A 24,713-nucleotide genomic window follows, 5' to 3' on the forward strand; every position below is an offset into this window, starting at 1 on the left:
TCGGACCATGCTTGGGTCGGCTTATGAGTGGACAAAAGGAAGGAGGGATCAAAAGAGATGGGCTGAGCTGGGATGTCACTCTGGCCCTATCTTGTTATCTTTTGCCGAAAATGTTTAAACCATCGTCCCTTTACAATGTAACGTCACTTTGTCCGTAGGAAGTGAGTGCGTTCGAACAGACTTGCATTCCTTCTGTCTGATAAAGTCCCCGATCGGGATTAGCTTTTTAAATAAAAACTTGCTTTGTTTAAAGCACAAACGGTATTCATTTCAGTAATTTTGCTGAACCAGATTGAGAGAAAAGAATCGACATTTACAGGTCCAGGAGGGAAGTGGCTTTATACCGACCTCCTGGATCCAGGGTCCCTGCCTAACCCACCCACCACGATCGGCGACCCCACTCCTATCCTACCGATAATGCTGAGGCTGGCTCCGATCCTCTATTCTCCTCCCCTCCCCCCGATCCTCCTTCCCCCTCCCCCCCCCGATTCTCCCCCCCCGCCGATTCTCCCCCCCTCCCCGATCCTTTTCCCCCGCCGATTCTCCCCCCCTCCCCGATCCTCCTCTTCCCCCCCCCGATCCTCCTCCCCCGCCGATTCTCCCCCCCTCCCCGATCCTCCTCTTCCCCCCCCGATCCTCCTCCCCCGCCGATTCTCCCCCCCTCCCCGATCCTCCTCTTCCCCCCCCCCGATACTCCCCTCCCCCCCGATCCTCCTCTTCACCCCCCCGATCCTCCTCACTCCCCCCCCAATCCTCACTCTTCCCCCCCCCCCCCGATCCTCCTCTTTCCCCCCCCCCCCCAATCCTCCTCCCCCTCCCCGATCCTCCCCACAACCCGGATCCCCCTCCCCCCCGATCCTCCTTTCCCCCCTCCCCCCAATCCTCCTCTCCCCCCATCCTCCTCTCCCCCCCGATCCTCCTTCATCCCCCCCGATCCTCCTCACTCCCCCCCTAATCCTCCTCTTCGCCCCCCCCCATGATCCTCCTTCCCCCGCCCCGATCCTCACTCCCCCTCCCCCGATCCCCGATCCTCCCTCCTCCCCCCGATCCTCCTCTCTTCCCCCCCCCGCCCCCCGCCGATCCTCCCCACACCCCCCAATTCTCACTCCCCCCTCCCCGAACCTCCTTTCCACCCCCCCACCCGATCCTGACTCCCCCCCGATCCTCCTACCCCCCCCACCACCGATCCTCCTCCCCCCCTCCCCCGATCCTCCTCCCCCTCCCCCCCCCCCCACGATCCTACTCCCCCAACCTGATCCTCCCTTCCCCCCCTCCCGCCGATCCTCCTCCCCGATCCTTCCTCCCCTCCCTCCCAATACTCTCTCCCCCCCCAACCTCCCCGCTTCCCCCGCCACTTCCTCCCTCCCCCCCCCACCCCATCCCCCCCAATCCTATCTCCCTCTCCCCCCCCGCAATCATCCCTTCCCCTCCCCTCCCCGATCCCCGCTCATCCCTCCCTCCCTATCCTCCTCCTCATCCCCCGATCCCCTCCCCCTGATCATCCCCCCCCCCCAGATCCGCACTCCTCCCCCCACGCCCCCCGATCCTCTGTCCCCTCCCCGTCTTCCTCCCCCCCCCGATCCTCCCTCCCCTCCCCCCAATCCTCCCCACTCCCCAGATCCTCGCTCCTCCCTCACGATGACGAACCCCTTTCCCCCTGATTCCCCGACCATGCCACCCCCACGATCCCCCGACCGCACTGACCTCTCGCATCTGAGGCCTACCCACCCGTAGACAGCCAGCCTTTCAATCTGGCTGGCTGCGGGCGGGAATCTGAGGCCTCACACTCAAATCAGGCCCTACCGTTCCAGTCAGCAGTGCCTGCAGGAAATCTGGCCTCCCGTGTTTCCTGTCGGTCCGCCTCGGAGGCTCCCTGCCCCCAACACGCCACCGTGAGAAAATTCCGGCCATAAAGAGGCCACTAGGCGAGTTACAGACGGGCTGCTTCTGCCCCTGGATCCTGCTCCAGTTAGGGAAAGCAGCTTCAGAGAAGAAAATTGGTAAAACAATGGATTCTTTTATCATTAGGGATGTTGGTGATTCGATAGAGTGGTAAAAAGTGGATTCCTAACCCGTTAAAATTTTGTTCGCAATTAAGCTTGTCATGTATTCAACTGTGATTGTAATCCATGTATAAACTGACCTAAGTTGTACACTGTGAGAACACTGACCACTAGGTGGTGAACTTGTGGGAGACACTCCTAACCTGGACTTTCAGGTATAAAAGAGGAAGCTCCACCCACCTTCATCACTTCAGTGCTGGCTAATAAAGGTTACTGGTCACAGAGTGACCTTCTCTTTAGTATGGGCCTCGTGAGCATTTATACTGTATAGTAAGGATATATCAAAGCTGTTGGATGTATGTGGGGGATGGGGAAACAACAAATCGATTAAAGGCTTTCACATACAGATTGGAAGCCGTTTACAGAAATATAATGGCAAGAGCTGGAGTAAGATGTGTGCCTGCTTTCTTCATGGGCCATCCTAGATGTTGTGGGAAACCTAAAGTAGGATGGAAACATTTGTGGAAAAGGGAAATCTGGATGGTGATATTTGTATTTAGTGGTATTACCCGATTCAGGTGGGAGACTGGGTTAGATTCTGGCTCAGATCCAGCCCAGGCCAATTGGATTAAAGGTTGCCATTTCTGCTGAGTAAGGTTCCTAAATGAAATGAATTTGGGCAGCCTCACTTCAGTTCCTGAGAGTCAGGCGTCTTCAGCACAAAACTGCCATTAATTTACCACGAATTGGTAGTCAACTGGCAGTCTCCCAATAAGATGACTAGTACAGCGAATGGCCAACAATGGTACAGTACAGAGAACCCTATTGCTGGGGGAGAGCAGACAGTGCTTTCCTTTCTATCTAATTAGTAAATCTGCTTTAGTAGTGCTTGATAAAAGTCTTCCATTCCCACAACCCTCACCATGAGCAAAAAGATTGTCATTAAAAAAACATCAAGCTGCTTTAGACTAGATAAGGTAGAGTTTGTTGGAACATGACCAAATGAACAGGAAAACATTTATCTGACTTCATCATCATCATCATCATCATAGGCAGTCCCTCGGAGTCGAGGAAGACTTGCTTCCACTCTTAAAATGAGTCCTTAGGTGGCTGAACAGTTCAATACGAGAACCACAGTCCCTGTGGGACAGATAGTCGTTGAGGGAAGGGGTGGGCGGGGAGTCTGGTTTGCCGCGCACTCTTTCCGCTGCCTGCGTTTGGTTTCTGCATGCTCTCAGTGACGAGACTCGAGGTGCTCAGCGCCCTCCCGGATGTAGTTCCTCCACTTAGGGTGGTCTTTGGCCAAGGTCTCTCAGGTGTCAGTGGGAATGTTGCACTTTATCAGGGAGGCTTTGAGGGTGTCCTTGTAACGTTTCCACTGCCCACCTTTGGCTTGTTTGCTATGAAGGAGTTCCGAGTAGAGCGCGTGCTTTGGGAGTCTCGTGTCTGGCATGCAAAGTATGTGGCCTGCCCAGCGGAGCTGATCAAGAGTGGTCAGTGCTTCAATGCTGGGGATGTTGGCCTGGTCGAGGACGCTAATGTTGGTGATCTGTCCTCCCAGGGGATAGGGGATTTGTAGGAACATGCAGAGACATTGTTGGTGGTATTTCTCCAGCAACTTGGTGTCTACTGTACATGGTCCATGTCTCTGAGCCATACAGACTTCATATCTGACTTCACATAATTAAAGAATCTCATTAAATGGGTGTCACAGGACCTGAACCAGATTGGTTAATATAGGGAGACAAGCCTGTCTGCAAAGTACCCCATCCCATATCACACAAGCCCACCACCTAACAACTCATCCAAAGGGCCAGCTTTGACAGGACAGTACTTATGGGTTATCTCTTTCAGATTAGAAAATGCTGATTTCTAAGAAAAAACAAATGAAAAATTATTTTGTTTGGCGGATGCAGGTAGACTTGATCATAATTAACAGGCATCTCTTTCTTTTTTTAAGTCTGCACCGATGTACCAGTACTTGGAAAAGAAGATGTATAAGGAAGCCTATCAGATTGCCTGCTTAGGAGTAACGGAAAATGACTGGCGGGACCTGGCGATAGAGGCCTTGGAAGGAATGGACTTCGATACTGCTAAAAAGGTATCAATAACTGATGAGCTCCTCCATACTGGAGTGCTGGAGATAGATGTAGTGCTTCTTGAAGGGGCTCACTAAATGGGCGTACACTCGCAGGGAGAGGAGACCCTTCTTTTCTCTGGGCAGCATCCAAGGAGGCATGGTCTCAATTACTGCACCACACAGTCCCTGAATATCCGGTCACTTCATTTATTTTTGTACTTTGTGCCACCTATCCACTCATAAAACTTCCAGTAAAATCTGAACCATGGAACTGTTTTTAACTCCCGCCTATTTCCCATTCAGCTATCACAGAACAAGCTAATCACTTTTATCCATGTGTCTACCTGCCTGCCAGCCTACCTGGTGAGTGTTTATTTGTTTCCATAACACTAAGACTGTGGGCCCAAAAGTCCACATTGCCTTTTTTGGCGCTGTTTCAGATTAACGGATGATTTTTTAAGCCAATGCAGCGCCAAAAAAAGTCCGAAGTTTCGCCATTTTTCTCTTTGAATTTGGCGCAGCGCAGAAAGACCTTACCTTCTGTGGGTGGAGCTTAACTTCTGCCCTGCAAAAGTGAGGCCCCGTTCGGGTTTCCATTTAGGTTTCCAGGGCAACATGTAATTGTAAAGCTTTACTCTGTAGCTAACCCGTGCTGATTTTTCTCATGCCGACCCGCTGAGATTTCCAGCATTTTCTGTTTTTATTCCCGATTCCAGCATTCAGTATTTTGGTTTTGTATCTGTGCTGTACCTGCCCGGGGAGTGTTTTGTTGCTGAGACGCCCCGTCCCAGCTGACGGTTCGCAAATGGCCCCCCGCTGCCACCCCTATCCTAGGCCGAATGGCCCCCCCATTGCTGCCCCTATCCCAGGCCGAATGGCCCCCCATTGCTGCCCCTATCCCTGGACAAATGGCCCCGTGCTGACGCCCCTATCCCAGGCCGAATGGCCCCGTGCTGACGCTCCTATCCCAGGCCGAATGGCCCCGTGCTGTCGCCCTTATCCCAGGCCGAATGGCCCCCCCCCTATTGCTGCCCCTATCCCAGGCCGAATGGCCCGTGCTGTCGCCCCTATCCCAGGCCGAATGGCCCCGTGCTGTCGCCCTTATCCCAGGCCGAATGGCCCCCCCATTGCTGCCCCTATCCCAGGCCGAATGGCCCCGTGCTGTCGCCCTTATCCCAGGCCGAATGGCCCCCCCCCCATTGCTGCCCCTATCCCAGGCCGAATGGCCCCGTGCTGTCGCCCTTATCCCAGGCCGAATGGCCCCCCCCCCCCCCCCCCCGCCCGCCATTGCTGCCCCTCTCCCTGGCCAGATGGCCCCCCCGTGCCGCCTCTCCCCAGCTTGACTTCCACCTCCCCCCCGGGCTTCTTTAGAAGCTGAGCGCCGAGCTCCTGTGTCCGGCTGAGGGAGCGATCCTGCCGGCTGGCATTCCGACCCTGTGTGCCTCGAGCCCGGTGAGCTGCGGTTCAGTGGTGGAACTACAACTCGCAATTTACTGCAATAAATAAAGTTTCTCTCTTCCGCACAAACAAACCTTTTTAATTAGTTTGGATACAAGTCTTGTTCCCTCCCTCTAAAACCTGTAACTCAACTCCGATAAACAAGATAATGTGGGTAACACCCATTTCTATCTGACTCCAACTCGGTAAGATAAGGTTTTACAAAGCGGTGCCCAGCGCCGTTTTAAAAAAAAAAATCCTTATTGACAAAACTAGCAAAAATGGCGATATGGGTGGGTTTGACTCCTAGTGACGTCATAAAAATGTTAACTAAATAAATCGGCCTTTATCTGTTAAGACGGTGTTATAACATTGACGAAACTTGCAAAATTAAGTTAGCTCCAAAAAACACTTAGCTCAAAAAATGGAGCTAAATGGTGGTGAATTTTGGGCCCTGTGATTGTAAGAGTTTGTACTTGCTTACTGATATGCAAATTAGTATCACAAAAGGACCCACGCTGGATCAGAACGTATCTCCCTGTTACCCTTTAAATTTGCTCTCTACATTCACTCCCAACCTTAGTTTTATGCTTTGTGTTTTTTGCACGTTCTTTTCTCCAGTCAACAGCTTATCCTCCCTCCCCACCACATCTGCCGTGCTGCCACCATACCATATCTTCCATGATCTTTTTCTCTTGCTGCTCTTTCCTCAACTCAGTGGTATCTTCATGTAGAAAGGGAAGGTAGCCATGTTTCTTACTGCCCTGTTGGTGAGCATGCACCCAGGAGTGCTATAGCAAGATGAAAGCATGGTGAGACTGTTCAACAGGACCAACCGAGGGCTGAGGAGGGGGAGTGTCCTACAGTGAGTAGCAGGGGGGAGTGTCCTACAGTGAGTAGCAGGGGGGACTGTCCTACAGTGAGGGCAGGGGGAGTGTCCTACAGTGAGGGGCAGGGGGAGTGTCCTACAGTGAGGGGAGGGGGAGTGTCCTACAGTGAGGGGAGGGGGAGTGTCCTACAGTGAGGGGCAGGGGGAGTGTCCTACAGTGAGGGGAGGGGGAGTGTCCTACAGTGGGGGGAAGGGGAGAGTCCTACAGTGAGGGGAAGGGGGAGTGTCCTACAGTGAGGAGCAGGGGGAGTGTCCTACAGTGAGGAGCAGGGGCAGTGTCCTACAGTGAGGGGCAGGGGAAGTGTCCTACAGTGAGGGGCAGGGGGAGTGTCCTACAGTGAGGGGGAGGGGGAGTGTCCTACAGTGAGGGGAGGGGGAGTGTCCTACAGTGAGGGGGAGGGGGAGGGGGAGTGTCCTACAGAGAGGGGAGGGGCAGGGGGAGTGTCCTACAGTGAGGGGGAGGGGGAGTGTCCTACAGTGAGTGGCAGGGGGAGTGTCCTACAGTGAGGGGCGGGGGAGTGTCCTACAGTGAGGAGCAGGGGGAGTGTCCTACAGTGAGGGGCAGGGGGAGTATCCTACAGTGAGGGGCAGGGGGGAGTGTCCTACAGTGAGGAGCAGGGGGAGTGTCCTACAGTGAGGGGCAGGGGGGAGTGTCCTACAGTGAGTAGCAGGGGGGAGTGTCCTACAGTGAGGGCAGGGGGAGTGTCCTACAGTGAGTAGCAGGGGGGAGTGTCCTACAGTGAGGGCAGGGGGAGTGTCCTACAGTGAGGGGAGGGGGAGTGTCCTACAGTGAGGGGAGGGGGCGTGTCCTACAGTGAGGGGAGGGGGAGTGTCCTACAGTGAGGGGCAGGGGGAGTGTCCTACAGTGAGGGGAGGGGGAGTGTCCTACAGTGAGGGGGAGGGGGAGTGTCCTACAGTGAGGAGCAGGGGGAGTGTCCTACAGTGAGGGGCAGGGGGAGTGTCCTACAGTGAGGGGGACGGGAAGTGTCCTACAGTGAGGGGAAGGGGAGTGTCCTACAGTGAGGGGGAGGGGGAGTGTCCTACAGTGAGGGGGAGGGGATGGGGAGTGTCCTACAGAGAGGGGAGGGGCAGGGGGAGTGTCCTACAGTGAGGGGGACGGGAAGTGTCCTACAGTGAGGGGAAGGGGAGTGTCCTACAGTGAGGGGCAGGGAGAGTGTCCTACAGTGAGGGGGAGGGGGAGTGTCCTACAGTGAGGTGGAGGGGGAGTGTCCCACAGTGAGGGGAGGGAGAGGGGAAGTATCCCACAGTGAGGGGAGGGAGAGTGTCAAACAGTGAGGGGAGGAGGAGGGGGAGTGTCCCACAGTGAGGGGAGGGGATGTGTCCTACAGTGAGGGGAGGGGGAGTGTCCTACACTGAAGGGAGGGAGAGGGGGAGTGTCATACAGTGAGGGGAGGAAGAGGGGGAGTTGTCATACAGTGAGGGGGAGGGGGAGTGTCCTACAGTGAGGGGGAGGGGGAGTGTCCTACAGTGAAGGGTGGGGGAGGGGGAGTGTCCTACAGTGAGGGGGAGGGGGAGTGTCCTACAGTGAGGGGGAGGGGGAGTGTCCTACAGTGAGGGGCGGGGGAATGTCCTACAGTGAGGGGGAGGGGGAGTGTCCTACAGTGAGGGGGAGGGGGAGTGTCCTACAGTGAGGGGAGGGGGAGTGTCCTACAGTGAGGGGGAGGGGGAGTGTCCTACAGTGAGGGGAGGGGGAGTGTCCTACAGTGAGGGGGAGGGGTATTATCCTACAGTGAGGAGAGAGGGAGGGGGAGTGTCCTACAGTGAGGGGAGGTGGAGGGGGAGTGTCCTACAGTGAGGGGAGGGGGAGTGTCCTACAGTGAGGTGAGGGGGAGAGGGGTGTCCCACATTGAGGGGAAGGGGAGGGGGAGTGTCGCACAGTGAGGGGAGGGGGGGTGTCCTACAGTGAGGGGAGGGGGATGGGGAGAGTCCCACAGTGACGGGAGGGGGAGTGTCCCACAGTGAGGGGAGGGGGAGTGTCCTACAGTGAGGGGAGGGGGAGGGGGAGTGTCCTACAGTGAGGGGCAGAGGTGGAGAGTGTAGACACAAGGAAAGATGTTGAAGGGACAGGGGAACAGGATGGGTAAATGTGATTAGCGCTATTTGTTCGTGTGAAGGGTAAATAGCAACAAGGACTAGTTGGGCAGAATGTCCTGTTTCACTGTTGTAGCTTCCAAGTATCTCTGTACATTCTTAATTGAAATATCAATGATATACAAAGTTATGGAAGTATTCGAGTCATATTTTTCTCTACTTTCTATGTAACTTAGATTTTATTCCACTGAACTTCTGATTCGGGGTTGGATAGGTTCATTATTGTAATTACTATCGAGCGATCTGTGGGACCACCTCAGGAAATCTGTATCTTGTGGATCTGGGAATAGGGCTGTACAACAGAAGTTTAAAAATGTCTGACAGATGTCTCAGTTCCACAGCACACTGCATCAAGCAGTGCACACAAAGATAGAGTGAAAAGGCAGCAGAGGTTCATATTTTAACCATTCGGGCATGGCAGTGAAAGACCGAGTTCTCCTGGTTCTGACAGTTCATGGCCTGGGCAACCATGTCTGGGATGAAACAAGTAACTGAGGACACATGTCCTTCAGTGGAGCATAGCCTCCTCTCCAATGTTGATGGATTAGATTGGAGCACCCATGCGGAGACTTCGACTTGCCCCTGGATGGCAGAAGACAATCATTAGCAGGAGTTCCTCGGTTCTGACGTACAGACTTGTGTGTTCTTGTTTCATATTGATTGCTGAAAAATTTGAGCAGATGCGTGATTTGCTTTGTGTCTTGTATCTGTGATTTTGAGTTTTGTTTCTAAATGTCGGATTTATCTGTGACAGGATGCTCTCACAGTAGTCACCAGAGCTGCAGGACAAGTCCTCTCAGGAGCCAATTTGTTGTACTCTTTCACGTGTATGGGCTTAGAGGAGAGGTGAAATGTGGCTTTCTATTGAAATTCGGATGTTATACTTTGTTCCCCATATTTATTTTGATTAAATCCCACAATTTAAAAAAAAAATTAAACTGAGACATTTATTAATTCAGAGCAGAGCAAGTATCTCTGAGCAAAGATACATGCTGCTGCAACCACATGGCTGTAAAATCAGCTCCGATGTACGGACCACATTGTCCGCATGCCTGATATGAGACTCCCAAAACCAGCGCTCTACTCCGAGCTCCGACACGGCAAGTGAGTCCCAGGTGGGCAGAGGAAACGCTTCAAGGACACCCTCAAAGCCTCCTTGAAAAAGTGCAACATCCCCACCGACACCTGGGAATCCCTGGCCCAAGGCCGCCCAAAGTGGAGAAGCATCCTGGAAGGCACTGAACACCTCGAGTCTCATCGCTGGGAGCACGCGGAAGCCAAGTACAAACAGCGGAAGGAGCGCACAACAACCTAAGCACCCCACCCACCCGTCCCTCTGACCACCGTCTGCCCCACCTGTGACAGATACTGTAGGTCCCATATTGGTCTCATCAATCACCTGAGAACTCACATTAGTGTGGAAGCAAATCATCCTCGACTCTGGGGGGCTGCCTAAGAAGAAGAAGTAAAATGCATAGAAGAAACACACAGTGTGTTGCAAGTCTAACGTATTAAGGGATTGAGACTGTCATTAACTGAAAGAACGGAGCAAGTGGTCATCTCACCCCAAGATATTACTGCAAAATGTGCTGGTCTTTGGTACAGCTCGTTGCGATCACTTCCTCATTTGGGTTTGTTCCTTTCCTCCTTTTATTGTCAGTAGGGGTTACCATGTGATAGAAGTGGTACTGTACCAAGCAATTTGTCCTAGGGTACATTTGGATTTACTTTACTGGATGATGTAAGGGAATATCATAACCTTTATGATACAGAGAATGCTGCATACCTGGAAATAATTCAGCAGGCGTCTTCCAAATTTTTGACTGTGGGCCACTTTAGGTGTGTACCATGGAGCAAGGCAGGCCATGTGTAAAGTTTAAATCAGTGCTCCATGAATTTACAATTATCTCCAGCTGCTGGCACTGATAGTTCAAGGTGTTGAGATCGAGAAATGATCTACCATTGAGGGACCAGCTCTCAGAACAGATCTCTCCCAACCTCCAAGCGTGTAAAATTTTAAAAGTAGGAATCAATGGATCTGGATAGCCAGGCTTGTGTGTGGAACACAACTCATGGACCATAGTTTGGAAAACCCAGAAATTCTGGATTTTAATATAATCCAAAGATTTAGACAATGTCCTAAACCATGATAAATCTTGAGCTGAACTTGATAGGTGGTAGATCTTGTTTGAAAAATCTACTAGAGCAGTTAGTTAGTTGACCAGATTTACTGTACCCAGACTTTAGCAAAGCCAATGGCCTAGAAATCCTGGTCCTCTGTTTCCCGCGGGCGATCGACAGAAAAAGGTAAAAAAGATGGGCACCTACCTTATCCTGCTGCTCCCACCAGAGATCCCAGTCCTGAGGCCTCCACTCCCTGCACATCGCAGCGTGTGCACATCGGGACGGACGGAAGCTGGAGTCACATGGCACTGGGCAGCCAATCCAGGTACAGTATTTTCTCATTCCTAATAATGGGAACTCCATAAGTTGGAGTTACATAAGAATTAGGAACAGGAGTAGGCCATATGGCCCCTCGAGCCTGCTCCGCCATTCAGTAAGATCATGGCTGACCTGATCATGGACTCAGCTCCACTTCCTTGCCCGTTCCCCATAACCCCTTAACCCTTTATCCCCTTATCGTTTAAGAAACTGTCTATCTCTGTCTTAAATTTATTCAATGACCCAGCTTCCACAGCTCTCTGAGGCAGCGAATTCCACAGATCCACAACCCTCTGAGAGAAGAAATTTCTCCTTATCTCAGTTTTAAATGGGCGACCCCTTATTCTAAGATATTGCCCTCTAGTTCTCATTATTATGATTGAGAAACACTCCCCCCATCACTCAAAAACAAATAAAAAAATAGAAAAAATACATCACATATTTAAGATTAATTTAAATTAAAGTTATTAATGTCATTAAAAAAATGCCGCGATATCGGCAGTAGCGGTAAAAGTGGAAAGTCTAGCCCATGAGGTTTTGTCGATGCTTTGACTTGGGGAGTCAGGGAAGAATTTACAAGCTTTAATCCTAGAATTTGATGCAGGTATTTTTCTGGTTTCAAATAATATTGTGCTGTTTCTGAGGGAATCTTTCAATGTTCTTCCAATGTTGGGGTGTATATACTTTGTAGCAGTGTACCCCTTGCCTTACCATGAGTAATATCACTGTCTTTCTTCTATTATTACAAAAAAGTATCATACTCAGACTGAGGTTGAGAGACCAATAGCTCTCAAACCCTGCCAATAATACCCTCTCTCACCTTCCTCTGTTAAAGCCCCTGGCCTCCATTTGATGTCTCTTTATTGGGGGCTCAGTGAAATGGGCAGGGGATGGATCAGACCAAGATCCCACTCTGTGTAGCTGCATGTTGGAGCTCCAGCAAGTAGCAGCACAATATATTAAAACTGTTAAAAAAACCACTTCATATAGTATTGTACTAAAGTATAAAAGAAAAAAGAAAAGACTTGCATTTCTATAGCGCCATTCATGACCTCAGGACGTCCCAAAGCGCTATACAGCCAATGAAGTATTGTCATTGTTGTAATGTAGGAAACGTGGCAACCAATTTATGCACAGCAAGGTCCCAAAAACAACAATTTGATAATAACCAGATAATCTGTTTTAGTGATGTTGGTTGTGGGATAAATATTGGCCCCAGGACACCGGGGAAAATGCTCCTGCTCTTCTTCAAATAGTGCCGCAGGATATTTTACGTCCACCTGAGAGAGCAGATGAGGCCTCGGTTTAATGTCTCATCTGAAAGACAGCACCTCCAATAATGTAGCACTGCCTCAGTACTGCACTTGAGTGTCAGCCTGGATTATGTGCTCCAGTGTCTGGAGTAGGATTTGCATGCATGTTTTCATTTTATTTAATTCAATGGTTTAATTTATCGGCAGGCATTTATCAGAGTGCGAGATCTCCGCTATCTAGAGCTTATTAGCAGCATTGAGGTAAGGAAATTACTTTGTAAATTGTTTGACTGTTTTACTGTTATCGAGATATATTGTACCATATTTATCAATAGCGAAATGTAGGTGTAAGACTGTTGTCTCAGATCATGACTGAAACTGAGGGTACTTTAACACTGCAACTTTAGCATGAAACGCATCCCACCAACACTAAAGTTGTACTGTAAATTCAAAGTCATGATCCAACCAGACTCAGGAAGGGAATGGAGCGAGACTTCCTGGAGGGTGTAGTCTCCTACCGTTTCCTTTAGACACTGCATGGAATGTAAACGCAGTGTAGTGTCAAGTCAGCTGTAAAAGTGCCCATGGAGCTCTGGACTTCCTGGTACTTTTTGCAGTTACCTGCAGTTCATTTTCAATACTTTACAGTGTAGATATTGCCACCCCACACTTCCTAGGCTAACACAGTGTTCACAAACTGCATTGCTATTGGTCCTTGTCACATTTTGGGATTTCTGATTATGCATTAGAGGAACTTTGGTGGAACATATGTTAAAAATGTAACTATTGAGTTAACTTGAGCATTCAAAGGGTTAAATTCATGTGGCAGTAGATCTAAGCAATGTAGGTTATGGGTTCAGATGGAATAATTGGGGATTCGATAGTCAGGGGTCAGACAGACAGTTCTGCTACCGTCGACATGAAACTCATATAGTATGTTTCCTCCCTGGTGCCAGGATAAGTGACGTCACGGAGAGGGTGCCGAACATTCTGCAGGAGTAAGGGGAAGAGCCAGAAGTCATTATCCATGTCAGAACCAACGACATAGGGAGGAAGAGGTCCTGCAGTCACAGTTTAAGGAGCGAGGGAGGAAGTTAAAAAGCAGGACCTCCAAGGTAGAAATCTCTGGATTACTCCCAGTGCCACGCGCTAGGCCGATATGGCAGGTTAATGAATGACTACAGGCATGGTGCACGAGGGGGGATCTCAGATTCCTGGGACATTGGGAGCAGTTCTGTGGCAGGAGGGACCTGTTCAGGATGGATGCATTGCACCTGAACAGAGCTGGGACCAATATCCTCGCGGGCAGGTTATCTAGTGCTGTGGGGGAGGGTTCAAACTAATTCAGCAGGGGTTAGACACCAAGATGCTGTATTAAAAAGTACAAACAAGGGGCACAGAGGACTGGGAGAGACAGAGTTAGAAATAATACAGAATTAGGTGGGATCATAGACAATACAAAGAGGTCTAAGTTAGGGTTGAAGTGCACGTGTGTAAATGCACGAAGTGTGAATAAAGTTGGTGAACTGCAGGCACAAATAGCCACTTGGGATTATTGTGGCGATAACTGAGACCTGCCTCAAAAAAGTGAGGATTGTATTCTTAATATTCCTAGGTACAAGGTATTCAGGAAAGATAGGGAAGGAAAAAAAGGAGGAGGGGTAGCAGTTTTGATTAAGGAAAATATTACAGGGCTTGAAAGAGAGATGTCCTTGAGGGGTCAAAGTCAGAATCTATTTAGTTGGAGTTGAGAAACAATAAAGGAGCTACAGATTGGACCTCTTCAGTCCGGCATCCTTGGGACCGGACCGGTGCCGGACCAGAGAATTTTCCGGACCACGGGAGGTCACGCCAACCCTAGCGTTGTCAGCAGTTCCCGGTAAGTTTTTAATGTAACGGTTCATTTCGGGCGGAGACACCAACTCTTGGAGCAGTGGGGTCAATGTGTACCTGTGGGGAACATCAGTGAAGTGTCGCCATGGGCTGCAGGTCAGCCGAGTAAGATCGCCAGTGTTTACAGCGGAGGATACATCCTTCCAACTGATGTAAGGTCCAATGTCTGATCTTGTCTGTTTTATTTCACAAACTCATTCTGCTCGGTGGTAATGAAACACGATTGGCACTGACGATTAAAACAATGCACTTCAACACACAGATTGGACACATCCCTGCCCACTCCCCTATCTGTGCAGTGCATTTGAATGAAAACGAGCCTACAGCTAGTTAACACCCTGGTCTGTATTCCCTACAGATTGTCCACAAATCATGTTTCATTACCACAGAGCAGAATGAGTTTGTGAAATAAAACAGACATGTTTTACCCACCTGTAGTTTTATCATGTTTTAATCTACCTAGAATCCATCCGTCCATTTCTCTCTCTTTCTCACCCTCTCTTTTGATGTGTGAATCATACATGGTCGATTTTTTTTCTTCTATTTGTTTAAAAACTGCTATTGACAATTAGGCACGTTTTGTAGTTGAGAGGCAAAGCTGGCAGAAGTATTGCAGGCACTTTGAGCTAATGTTTAAAACAATGAAGATCGCTCATCTCAAACAAACTCTCATGATCAGACATTGGACCTTACATCAGTTGGAAGGATGTATCCTCCGTTGTAAACACTGGCGATCTTTCTCGGCTGACCTGCAGCCCACGGCGACACTTCACTGATGTTCCCCACAGGTACACTTTGACTCCACTGCGCCAAAAGTTGGTGTCGCCACCCGAAATGAACCGTTACATTAAAAAATTACCGGGTACTGCTGACAACGTTCCGACCCGATCAAGGAGGGAACTTCAGAGGCAGCGGGGAGAAGAGGAGCAGCCAGCCCCAGGACACAGCGCAGGTTGCGACCCCCCGCCGGGAATGATGCCGGACCAGGGATGTTGTCGGACCAAAGAGCCCCAGACTGGAGAGATACAACCTGTATTATGCTACTTGGTGTATCGGCTCGCGGCAGCCTCACGGGGCGCAGGGCAATGTTCGCCGCGGGGCGGAAAGGGATGATGTCATCACCGGTGGCCCGGGGCACTACCGGGACGGCGCTACTGTGGCAGCTAACTCCCACAAAATTTTGTGGGAGCTGGTAGCACCGCCCCTCCACCCACCACAGGCAAAAAGTCTTTTGTGCTATGCTGGTGCTCCCAGGGGTGCTAATGGGCGTTGCAAAACAGGGACGTATACATGGTATTCCCCAAGGTTCAGTACTAGGACCAATGTTCCTGTTAAGCGGCCGCGCAGCGGTCTGGAGGTCCCGTGCAGCCCACTCACTGGCTTTACCATGGTAATAACTGGGCATGTGCAGAAAAATGAATGGGTCGCACAGCCAGTTAAACGACCCGCGTACCCCCAAAAAATTACAGGGAACATTGACTAGGACCACTGCTGTTTTTGAGATACATTTATGACTTGGACTTGGGGGTACAGGGCACAATTTCAAAATTTGCAGATGACACAAAAGTTGGTAATGTAGTAAACAGTGAGGAAAATAGCAATAGACTTCAAGAGGACATACACAGGCTGGTGGAATGGGCTGACACATGGCAGCTGAAATTTAGCTCAGAAAAGTGTGAGGTGATACATTTTGATAGGAAGAATGAGGAGAAACAATACAAGCTAAATGGTACAATTTTAAAGGAGATGCAAGAAGAGACCTGGGACACAAATCTTTGAAGGTTAACAAAGCAGTTAATAAAGTATTTGGGATGCTGGGCTTTATAAATAAAAGCATAGAGTACAAAAGCCAGGAAGTTATGCTAAACCTATATAAAATACTAGTTCGGCCCCAGCTGGAGTATTGTGTCCAATTCTGAGCATCACACTTTAGGAAGGACGTGAGGGTGCAAAAGCGATTTGCTGGAATGGTTCCAGGGATGAGAGATTACAGTTACGTGGAGACGCTGGGGTTGTTCTCAGAGCAGAGAAGGCTAAGAGGAGATTTGATAGAGGTGTTTAAAATGAAGAAGGTTTTAGATAGAGTGAATAAAGGGAAAGCTGAAGAGCTGATAACCAGAGGGCACAGATTTATGGTGGTTGGCAAAAGAACCAGAGGAAACACAAGAAATAACTTTTTACACAATGAGTGGTTAGGATTTGGAATTTGCTGCCTGATAGGGTGGTGGATACAGATTGAATAGTGGCTTTCAAAAGGGAACTGGATAATTACATGGAAAATTGGGATTACACTGGATGACCTTTTGTTGGTCGGCGCAGATGTAATGGTAAGTACTGCAGGGAATCGAATACAGCCAGGGTGATTTCCTGGACTAGTTTTGATCGCCTGAATGGGTCAGAGAGGAATTTTCCCAGATTTTTTTCTCCCTAAATTGGCCTGGGTTTTTATCTGGTTTTTGCCTCTCCCAGGAGATCACATGGCTCCGGTTGGGATGGAGTGTAGAAGGTTTCAGTATAAGGGATGTCGCAGTTGTGTGAGGCGGACTGGTTGGGCTGGGTTACCTTTCCTTCGTTGTTCGTAGGTTTATATGTAACCTTCAGGGCTGCTGACCAAGGCCATGCGGCTTTGTCGGCCGGTGTGGACACGATGGGCCGAAATGGCCTCCTTCTACGCTGTAAATTTCTATGTTTCTATTGCAGGGAAATGGGGAAAGAGTGGCTGAGTGGGACTGGCTGGAATGCTCTTCGAAAGAGCCGGCGCAGACCTGATGGGCCGAATGGCCTCCTTCCGTGCTGTACAATTCTATAATTCTGTCTGAACCGGCATGCTTCAGACAATGAAAGTTAATTTGGACATTTCAGTGAACATTAACACCCATTGCAGTTTGGGGTGATTCAATTCATCTGAGCTCAGCAACATTAGCTGCCAGGGCAACCTGGTGTGATTCTGCTTCCTGAGGTCAGAATTAACAAAGACAATGAAACTCATTATCATGGGCAGTCAGGCCCAGAGTTTTTTTAAATACCTGTAGAATGCTGTTAGTACAGTTTGGCACAGCAAAGTCTGCAAGAAGTCTTGCTACAGCTATACAGGGTATTGGTGAGGTCACACCTGGAATACTGCGTGCAGTTTTGGTTTCCATATTTACGAAAGGATATACTTGTTTTGGAGGCAGTTCAGAGAAGGTTCACTAGGTTGATTCCGGGGATGAGGGGGTTGACTTATGAGGAAAGGTTGCGTAGGTTGGACCTCTACTCATCAGAAGAATGAGAGGTGATCTTATCGAAACGTATAAGATTATGAGGGAGCTTGACAAGGTGGATGCAGAGAGGATGTTTCCACTGATGGGGGAGACTAGAACTAGGGGGCATAATCTTAGAATAAGGGGCTGCCCATTTGAAACTGAGATGAGGAGAAATTTCTTCTCTCAGATGGTTGTAAATCTGTGGAATTCGCTGCCTCAGAGAGCTGTGGAAGCTGGGACATTGAATAAGTTTAAGACAGAGATAGACAGCTTCTTAACCGATAAGGGATTAAGGGGTTATGGGGAGCGGGCAGGGAAGTGGACCTGAGTCCATGATCGGATCAGCCATGATCGTATTAAATGGCGGAGCAGGCTTGAGGGGCTGTATGGTCGACTCCTGCTCCTATTTCTTATGTTCTTATGTAAGAAGTTAGAATACTGAGAGTAGTTGGGAGTTATTTTGTTTAAGTCAAACAACATGCCCCACTAATGTGAGGAAGCATGGTATGTTCATCATTTTGTATTATTATGCAAAGTTGTACTGATTGAGCTAAATGAGTCTTATCTTAATTGTTATGTTCACGCGTTGTTGAATAAAGCAGCCAACTGACTGGTGTTTGGCCTCATTTTACCAAGTGTTTTCTTGGTCCACCCTCAGAACGATTGATGACGTTCAGAAACCATAACTTCTAGTTCATATGTCGAGGGGATGCATTCTTACATTTCCGGGTCATGGGTAGGTATTGACCAGTGAGAGCCAGGTCTGGGAACATGAAGGGCAAGGGATCTGCTCACAGGAACGACTGCAGCCACTGAATCGGAGAAGATCTCTGCAGCAAACCCAAATTTCTAACAGAGCTTGCATTTTTTCATTTCAAGACATAATTAGCCCAGAATAAAATGACTGTAATCTGTATTTGCCTTTAAAGTTACTACAAGTGGGATATTTTTTCTTTACAGGAGCGTAAGAAGCACGGTGAGAATGACAATGATCTGTTTCTAGCAGACGTGTATGCCTACCAGGCCAAGTTCCACGAGGCAGCCAAGTTGTACAAGAAGACAGGAAATAATAGTCGAGCCTTAAACATGTACACTGACCTACGCATGTTTGACTATGCCAAGGTATTGTGCTGCTAATAATGCGCAGGAAGGTTTTCAAACTTCATTTTTGCGCCGTTCAGTTAGTAGTTTAAGTTTTAACATTCACCAGTAAGTGCAAAGGACCGAGAGCAGCTTTTCTCCTAATTTGTACTTCTTTGCATTTACTTGTACCTTCTTGATTCATCCCTTTTGTTTGCTCACTAGGATCTCTTTAGCCCCTCAGATGTTTTTAAATTACTTACATTGCTTTATATACCTGGTTCTGATGAGTTCCTGATCTCAGTTATGCTGCTGTATGGCGATGCTGGTCACTCCTGACGGGCAGGGAGGGGAGATAAGAGAAAGTTGTCACCAGACCAATTTTACATATCTTACAGTCATTGTTGGAGGGCAGCGGACATAGGTTCAGCAGCCTAGTGGTTCTGGTACTGGACTAGCAACCAAGAGGAGGTCATAAGTTCAAATCCCACTCGAGCAAGTTGTGAACTTTTAATTCGATAAGATTGAGCTGGCTCCAGAAAAAGTGACCGTGAAAGTTTCTGGATTGTTATTAGAAACCCAACTGGTTTACTGATGTCCTTCGGGGAAGGGAACTTGACACGCCTATCTGGCCTGTACTCCATCCACACTACGTATTTGAATCGTAATGATCTCACGGCAACTAAGGATGGGCTTGCCAATATCCTCCAAATCCCAACAAATAATTAAAAAGATGGAAAGGATTGTCAGATTAAGAAACCTGTTGAAGGAAGCCTGATTAAATAAACAAAAACTCCTAGTCTAGCTGGGGTTAATGAGATACTGGATATAATGCAGTATCTGTACTATGTTTGGTTTTACTGCTCGGGATGTTTACAAGAAGTAGTAATGATCCATTTTATCACAACTTCCTCAGGATTTCCTTGGCTCAGGCGATCCCAAGGACACCAAGATGTTGATTACTAAACAAGCAGACTGGGCCAGGAACATCAATGAACCAAAAGCAGCCGCAGAGATGTATCTCTCTGCAGGGGAGCATCTAAAAGCAATCGAGATCATCGGCGACCATGGTTGGGTTGATATGTAAGTCTGGGACATGGAATGAAACAGCCATTTGTATACTTGAATTAAAAAAAGGAAAAAGACCTTAAAATACAGTTATATAAAATTGATCATCTTAGATAGGGCATGCACTTCTTGCTCACAAACTTTACACCCTGTTGTCACGACTTATGGTCACGCCTTTGTCAGCATTTACCATTGTAAATTGCTATGTCAGCATTTTCCATTCAAATTTGTCAAGTCATCTGTCATGATACACTACAACCCTCAATTGTGTAATCTCGTAATTTAACCCTTTGGAGTCCGGGTATCATTCTGGTAAACCTACGCTGCACTCCCTCCAAGGCCAATATATCCTCCCTAAGGTGTGGTGCCCAGTACTGCTCACCATGCTCCAGATGTGGTCTAACCAGGGTTTGTACAGCTGCAGCATAACTTCTACCCCCTTGTATTATATTCCTCTAGATATAAAGGCCAACATTCCAGTAGCCTTTTTGATTTTCTGTACCTGTTCATGACATTTTAATGATCTATGTACCTGGACCCCAAGTCTCTTTGGACCATCACTGAGTTTAGCTTTTCACCATTTAGAAAGTACCCTGTTCTATCCTTTTTAGGTCCAAAGTGGATGACCTGACATTTACCTACATTGAAATCCATTTGCCACAGATTTGCCCATATCTATCGATATCCCTTTGTAATTTTAAGCTTTCATCTACACTGCGTACAATGCCGCCTATCTTTGTGTCATCGGCTATTTGGATATATGACTTTCTATGCCATCATCTAAGTCGTTAATAAATGCAGTGAATAGTTGAAGCCCCAACACAGATTCCTGCGGGACACCACTAGTCACATCCTGCCAATTAGAGTAGCTACCCATTATCCCTACTCTCTGTCTCCTGCTGCTCAGACAATTTCCCAACCAGGTCAATAATTTGCCCTCAATTTCATGGGCTTATACTTTAATTAACAATCCTTATGTGGGACTTTATCGAATGCCTTCTGGAAGTCCATATAAATAGCATCCATAGACATTCCATTGTCCACTACTTTAGTCACCTCCTCAAAAAATTAAATCAGTTTGTCAGGCATGACCCCCCTTTCACAAATCTATGCTGGTTCTCTCTGATCAGCTGAAAATTTTCGAGGTTCAGTCACCCTATCCTTAATTATAGACTGGAGTAATTTCCTGGCAAGCGATGTTAGGCTAATTGATCTATAATATCCTAGTTTTCCTCTCTGACCATTCTTAAATAGCAGAGTGACATATGCAATTTCCCAATCTAAAGGATCGGTTCCTGAATCGAGAGAACTTTGGAAGATTATAGTTCGGGCATATGCAATGTGTTCACCTACTTCCTTTAAACCCTGGGATGGGAACTGTCTGGTCGTGGGGATTTGTCACTCTTTAGTGTCATTATTTTCTTCATTACTGTTATTTTGCTTACGTTAATTTTATTCAGTCACTGTCCCTGATTCAATATTAGTTATCTTGGGATGTCCGGCATGCTCTTCCTCTACTGTAAATACTGACGCAAAGTCATTATTCAACATGTCCACCATTTTCTTATAATTGACAATATCACCACTTTCAGCTTTTAAAGGGCCTCCCTTGCAAGTTTCTTTTCATACTCCTTTTTGTAGCTCTTACAATCTATTTTGTGACCCTTTGCTGATCTTTGTATTTCCCATTTGCCAGGATCTTTGCTATTTTTTGCATTTTTGTATGCTTTTTCCTTTAGTTTGATGTTGTCCCTTACCTCTTTAGTTGTCCAGGGCTGGTTTTTTGTCAAGTAGCGCTCTTGCCCCTGGTGGGTATATACTGGTTCTGTATCATATTAAGTTCTTTTTTGAACACCTCCCGCTGATCTTCTGTCGTTTTACCCATTAACAGATTTGCCCAGTTTACTGTGGACAGTCTCTATCTCACCCCATTGAAGTCGGCCTTACCCAAATCTAGAATCTTTGTAGATATTTTCGTTTTTCTCTTTCAAACGCTATGTTTAACTCGATCATGTTATGATCGCTATTGGATAAATGTTCACACACAGTTAGGCTGTTAACTAAATCTGGCTCATTACTCATTACTAAATCTAATATGCCATGCCCCCTTGTTGCCTCTAGGACATATTGTTGTAGAAAACTATCCCTGACACACTCAAGAAATTCACACCTTTCTGACAGGGCTAGTCTGCTTATCCCAATCTGTATATCTAAAGTTAAAATCCCCCATTAAAACCACTTTGCCTTTGCTATACGCTTGTCTAATCTCTGCATTTATACAATCTAGCACTTCATAGCTGCTACCAGGGGGCTTATACATAACTCCCACTACAGTCTTAAATCCTTTCCTATTTCTTAATTCTACCCATAAAGTCGCCACTGCCTGCTTACCTCTCATTATATCCTCTCATCATTGAAGTGATTTCATCCCTAATTACTAAGGCTACTCTCACTCCGCCCCTCCCCCCCGCCTCGGCCATTTCCCCTATCTTCCCTGTAGACCTTATAACCTGGTATATTTAGTTGCTAGTCCTGACCCTCTTGCAGCCATGTCTCAGTAATGTCTACCATGTCATACCCTCCAATTTGAATTTGCGCCTACAGTTCATTCAATTTATTCCTTATATTCAGTTGTTTTTTAAAGAACGCTTATTTGGGCCACACACCCTAACTGTCCTTCAGCTCTAATGTTTTACTCACATGTTTCTTATTTCTCTCTCCTGGTTTACCTCTTTTAGTTTTCCTTTTACCTGTTGTGCCTAAAACACAATTTCTGACTGTTACTCTACTGTCTTCCCTTTCGTTTATTTTTGATCTTTCTGTTCCAGTACAGGTGCCAGTGTCCTGAAATGGAATTCCTCTTTCCCACACCACTCCTTTAACCACTGGTTCACTTCCCTAATCAGCTTATCCCTACGCCCATTTGCACATGGCTCAGGTAATAATCCAGAGATTATAACCTGTTCTTTAATTTAGCTACTAGTTCACGGTACTTCCCAAAAAGGACTTCTTGCCTACTCTTCCCTATGTTGTTGGTTCCAACATGGACCACAACGACTGTATCCCTCTCCAATATCCTTTCAAGCCGGTTCGAGATGTCTCTCACCCTGGCACCAGGTAAGAAAAATATAATACGGGATTTACAAAGGATGCTATCTGTCGCCCTAATTATAGAATCCCCTACAACTACCACATTATGCTTCCTCTCTTCTCCTCCCCCCCCACCCCCCCTTAGGATAGCCTGCTGCTCCAAAGTGCCATGGTCTGCATTCAGGCTGTCCTTCCGACAGTCTTTATCCTTATCCTCACAGGTAGCAAGTACATTGTACCTATTGGATCATACAATCATAAAATGGTTTCAGCACGGAAGAAGGCCATTCGTCCCATCGAGCCCATGCCGGCTCTCTGCAAGAGCACTTTAGCTCGTCCTGCTTCCTCGCCTTTTCCCCGTAGTCCTGCAAATTTTTTTCTTTCAGGTACTTATCCAACTCCCTTTTGAAAGCAGTGATTGAGTCTGCCTCCACCACCCTTTCAGGCAGCGCATTCCAGATCCTAACCACTCGCTGTGTAAAAACGTTTTTTCTTATGTTGCATTTGTTCTTTTGCCAATCACCTTAAATCTGTGTCCTCTGGTTCACGACCCTTCTGCCAATGGGAACAGTCTATATCTACTCTGTCCAGACCCCTCATGATTTTCAACACCTGCGTCAAATCTTCTCTCAACCTTCTCTGCTCTTAAGGAGAACAACCCCAGCTTCTCCAGTCTATCCATGTAATTGAAGGCCCTCATCCTTGGAATCGTTATCGTAAATCTTTTCTGCACCCTCTCTAAGGCCTTCACATCCTTCCTAAAGTGCTGTGCCCAGAATTGGACACAATATTCCAGTTGAGGCTGAACCAATGTTTTATACAGGTTCATCATAATTTCCACATTTTTGTACTCTATATTCTATGAAGCCCAAGATTCCATAAGCTTTTTTAACCACTTTCTCAACCTGTCCTGCCACCTTCAACGATTTGTTCACATATACCTGTAGGTCTCTCTCTGTTCATGCATCCCCTTTAGGATTGTATCCTTTAGTTTATATTCTCTCTCCTCATTCTTTCTACCAAAATGTATCACTTCACACTTTTCTGCATTAAATTTCATCTGCCATAGAAACATAGAAATTTACAGCACAGAAGGAGGCCATTCATAGAAACATAGAAACATAGAAAATAGGCGCAGGAGCAGGCCATTCAGCCCTTCTAGCCTGCACCGCCATTCAATGAGTTCATGGCTGAACATGAAACTTCAGTACCCACTTCCTGCTTTCACGCCATACCCCTTGATCCCCCGAGTAGTAAGGACTTCATCTAACTCCCTTTTGAATATATTTAGTGAATTGGCCTCAACTACTTCCTGTGGTAGAGAATTCCACAGGTTCACCACTCTCTGGGTGAAGAAGTTTCTCCTTATCTCGGTCCTAAATGGCTTACCCCTTATCCTTAGACTGTGACCCCTGGTTCTGGACTTCCCCAACATTGGGAACATTCTTCCTGCATCCAACCTGTCCAAACCCGTCAGAATTTTAAACGTTTCTATGAGGTCCCCTCTCACTCTTCTGAACTCCAGTGAATACAAGCCCAGTTGATCCAGTCTTTCTTGATAGGTCAGTCCCACCATCCCGGGAATCAGTCTGGTGAATCTTCGCTGCACTCCCTCAATAGCAAGAATGTCCTTCCTCAAGTTAGGAGACCAAAACTGTACACAATACTCCAGGTGTGGCCTCACCAAGGCCCTGTACAACTGTAGCAACACCTCCCTGGCCCTGTACTCAAATCCCCTCGCTATGAAGGCCAACATGCCATTTGCTTTCTTAACTGCCTGCTGTACCTGCATGCCAACCTTCAATGACTGATGTACCATGACACCCAGGTCTCGTTGCACCTTCCCTTTTCCTAATCTGTCACCATTCAGATAATAGTCTGTCTCTCTGTTTTTACCACCAAAGTGGATAACCTCACATTTATTCACATTATACTTCATCTGCCACGCATTTGCCCACTCACCTAACCTATCCAAGTCACTCTGTAGCCTCATAGCATCCTCCTCGCAGCTCACACTGCCACCCAACTTAGTGTCATCCGCAAATTTGGAGATACTACATTTAATCCCCTCGTCTAAATCATTAATGTACAATGTAAACAGCTGGGGCCCCAGCACAGAAC

The 24,713-nt window shown here is 47.7% G+C and overlaps 1 protein-coding gene across 2 annotated transcripts in view; it reads left to right on the forward strand.

The window, feature by feature from the left end:
• Positions 1–24,713, forward strand: part of ift122 (intraflagellar transport 122 homolog (Chlamydomonas)) — a 186,278-nt gene that overhangs the window by 72,116 nt on the left and 89,449 nt on the right. For both annotated transcript variants that reach the window (XM_070895828.1, XM_070895829.1), the window contains 4 exons: positions 3,964–4,104; positions 12,424–12,477; positions 18,315–18,476; positions 19,351–19,517. In XM_070895828.1, coding sequence (XP_070751929.1) covers positions 3,964–4,104; positions 12,424–12,477; positions 18,315–18,476; positions 19,351–19,517 — 524 coding nt within the window. The remainder of the gene's footprint in view (positions 1–3,963; positions 4,105–12,423; positions 12,478–18,314; positions 18,477–19,350; positions 19,518–24,713) is intronic.

Source organism: Pristiophorus japonicus, chromosome 12 (genome assembly GCF_044704955.1).
Source record: "Pristiophorus japonicus isolate sPriJap1 chromosome 12, sPriJap1.hap1, whole genome shotgun sequence".
Classification (NCBI taxonomy): domain Eukaryota; kingdom Metazoa; phylum Chordata; class Chondrichthyes; family Pristiophoridae; genus Pristiophorus; species Pristiophorus japonicus.